General features: G+C 44.7%; 1 protein-coding gene across 1 annotated transcript; it reads right to left on the reverse strand.

Annotated features, from left to right (window-relative positions):
- Positions 1–835: 835 nt before the first annotated feature.
- On the reverse strand, positions 836–3113 carry gas1a (growth arrest-specific 1a). The gene has a single exon (XM_070965505.1). The coding sequence runs from the start codon at positions 2545–2547 to the stop codon at positions 1762–1764; it is 786 nt and encodes a 261-aa protein (XP_070821606.1). The 5' UTR covers positions 2548–3113; the 3' UTR covers positions 836–1761.
- Positions 3114–3414: the final 301 nt, after the last annotated feature.

Below are 3414 nucleotides of genomic sequence, written 5' to 3' on the forward strand. Positions count from 1 at the left end.
TATATAAATATGTATATGATTTAAAGCATTTTTATTTATTTATTTATTTTAGATTGTGCCTCTAACAGTAGTGTTCTGATACCTGGGTGCAGAGAGTGTTGTGGTGGAGGGGAGAGAGAGTGTTTTGTGATTTATGGTGTCAGTTGCTTTTGACAACAGCCAGCTAAATCAAGCCATTGCAGGTCATTAGGCCATCAGTCAACAGTGGAAGCTGGCCTGCATTTTAAATGAGCCTCTGTATACTGTACTGTAGTTCCAGAAACAAGAGTGGAAAAGTTCACACATTTGTTCCACAGTTGTACTTGTAGACCATGAATATCACTTTATGGCACAAACTTCCTTAAAAAAAAAAAAAAAAAAAATTAAATAATTTAGTGAATTTATTTTCACATGCAACAGTTTACTGAGTGAACAAACCCCCTTTTTAGGAGCAACATAGCCAACATGGCACTTTAAAATAGTCTATTATGCATCAAGATAAGTTGCTTTTTACCTCAAAGTAGCTTATTTCATGCACATCTAATCTTAATCACCCTGCAGTTTAACGGTGTATTCAGGACTAATGTGTGTATAACTATGATCAGATTTACATTATTTTTAGCTGTCTTCTATATATATATATAAAGCTACTTCAAGCTGATTCAATTTTAAGGGGAAAACGGGTCATCTGAGAAAGCAAAGTGATGTTTTTCAGCCAGCATAACTCATGTCTGCTCATATTACCTTAACTTGAGACAAGTGATAAAATGATTTTCCACCATGTTTATTAAAGCTTAATAGCTTTGTTGGTAATGTTTATGTTTTTGTTTTTTTTTTACTTTCTGTTTGAATTAAGGCACAGCACTTATCAAGGAAGTGATGTGATGGCAAAAACAACAAATAACTCACAGTCACGAATGATATCTTCAAGTTTCCTTTATGCCTTCTATAAAAGTATATCAATAAGGCAATCATACAGTGGATTTAGACATGTCTCTCTCTCTCTAGGCTATACACAGTGAATAAATCATCTTGTAGCCTCAAACATAGAGGATTCTCTGAAAAAAATCTATATAGGCTATCCACATATATACAATGCACATTATCTCTGGAGAGAATACAGTCCAAATAACTTCCCTTTAAAGCTGGAAATCTCAGTCTTTAATTCGCATGATGAACATTTGGATGTAAGTAGGTGGCATGTAATAAATTACTGTTTCACTTTAACTCCTCATCTATTTACAAGTTCATAGATTCCAGCATTAAATACTTGTAAATCAGATCAGCCTGGTGCCAGATGGCAACAGTGTCATATAAAAATAGTTCATATCTTTAACAAAAAAAAAAAAAAAAAAAGATTGGCAGTGCACAGCATATACTGATTAAACGTTGCATTGTTACCAAAACAAGCCAACTGTGTCTCTATCCTGACAACTTTACGATCAGAGTCTGTGACTGAGAGAAAGTCCACAATCTATTCGAGCTTATCACATAAGCAAAGCATGTGGAGAGCCGTGAAGTGGTCGAGTTTGATAAGAGAGCTGCCCGGGAGCACAGGCAGTTTTCAAAAGATCTCTCTGCTCTCATTTGCATAGAAAATATCCTGATGTGATATCCTTCAGCGTCTTAAACTCTTCAATCAAACAAGGCCTGCGCCAAAACACCCTTTCCTTCAGTCTTTGAGGCTCTAACCTTTCACAATAGAAGCAGGTCAATGGGTGACAAAAGTTTAGGTTGCCTTTTATCCGGACAATAGTCGGGGCAGATTATGAACCCGGCGACTTATGTGAGGAGCAATACAGCCAAAATGGATGCCAACAGGGTCAAAACACCGGGGGCTGGTGAGAGAAAGGCTCCGCTCTCCGGCTCCCCTGTACAGTCCGGATCCGCGGAGTCGTCATCTTCTGCATCTAGGTCGTCGTCGACCCCGCTGCCTTCCTCCGTCACGGGGGAGTCGAAGCACAGCGCCTTCATGCTGCTCTTGACAAACTCACAGATGGCCCTCTCCGTCCCGTCGCACATGCAAGTGTCCAGCTGCTGACCCTTGGGGATTTTACGCATGTTCGCGATCACATTCCGGCAGGCGTTCGTGCAGATCGCCCCGCTGAAAAGTTTCCCGCAGTGGTTCAAATAATCGTGCATGGCGGAGCTGCACTGCTGGTCCCTCTCGCATTGGCGCCGAGCTTCGGTGCAGCCGGTGCTCGTAGTCCTGGGCAGGCAGGGCTCGATGGCCCGTTTGGTGCTAGTGCACAGCGGATCGTGCGCGCAGCTGCAGTCCTCCAGGGCTGGCCCGTTTTTGGTGAGATTGAGCTGGACGAGCGAGGAGATGCAGTGGCTGGGACACTTCTTCCTCTCCCCGGTCAGCACGGGGCCGCATGCGCGCGTATAGTGTTCGTATGCGTAATTGCAATCGGGCTCGGCTTGGCAGTTCATGATGGCTTGCCAGCAAATGAGCCGCCGACCATGAGACGGCGAGGCCACGGATAAGTAGCCAAAAAACAAAAGCACGCAACCAAGAGGCAAAACAGATCTACAGACGCTCGGAGCCGATGCGCCAGAGCCTGCCATAGTTTTGGCTGCAAGAAACTGTAGAACTCACAACAGGGTCATATGTAAAACTTCAACACCACTTCCATGGATAGTGTCCTCACTGGAGAGTCTTTATTTATTCCGAGGCAGATGGTGTGTGATAGGCCCGTGTGTGGGCGTTCAACAGGCTGGCACTGCGCTGTGTAATCCCGGCTCCATAAACCCGTCAGCACTGATCCAGTTGAGCCGGATTCTTGAGCGAACCTCCCGTTATCCATACATAATGGGGGCGACCGCTACAATAGAAACTGATCGGAGTAAAAGAGACACCAAAGGAAAAGTTTTTCACAAGTTTCGGAGAGTTTCTGCAGTGGCTCATTCCATCGCAGCGGCTCTGAGTTCACGCAACAAACTGCCTCCAGCTCAGCGATTCCCTCTTGCGTCCTCCCTGCAAGCGGATCTCCACCAAAAAGCGAAGTCGGACAAGAGCCGACAGTCCTCTGCCGGACTGCGCTGGATCATTTAGAAGTCCTTGTGCGCACAGGAGTGCAAACAAATAGTGCATGGGGAAAAACAACAACCCTTGTGGGTCGCAAAGTGGTCCTCTACTCTCGTCCCTTTGAGCATTTGTCTTTCTGTTCCTCGGCCCCCTCTCCACACATTAGTGAGGTGCTTCTCATTGGTTGGCCACTTGTTGTGGGTTCGTACGTAGCGATGGGCGGGAGCTGAGGGAAGAAGATGGTCTTGAGAAATACAAGGTGAGGTGAGTGTGCCGGAGAGAAGATTTAATGGAGAGAAGTCCTCCCTGTATATTATCCGAGGAGCTGATTCTGTGAAGCTTGCTATGCTCACAGACCTTTTTAAAATCATATTGTACGCGTGATAGTGAGGTTTATTGTTCATATT

This window comes from Chaetodon trifascialis, chromosome 6, assembly GCF_039877785.1.
Source record: "Chaetodon trifascialis isolate fChaTrf1 chromosome 6, fChaTrf1.hap1, whole genome shotgun sequence".
Taxonomy (NCBI): domain Eukaryota; kingdom Metazoa; phylum Chordata; class Actinopteri; order Chaetodontiformes; family Chaetodontidae; genus Chaetodon; species Chaetodon trifascialis.

Coding starts and splice junctions, on each gene's coding strand:
- gas1a (XM_070965505.1), bottom strand. CDS start 2,547: ATGGCAGGCTCTGGCGCATCGGCTCCGAGCGTCTGTAGATCTGTTTTG.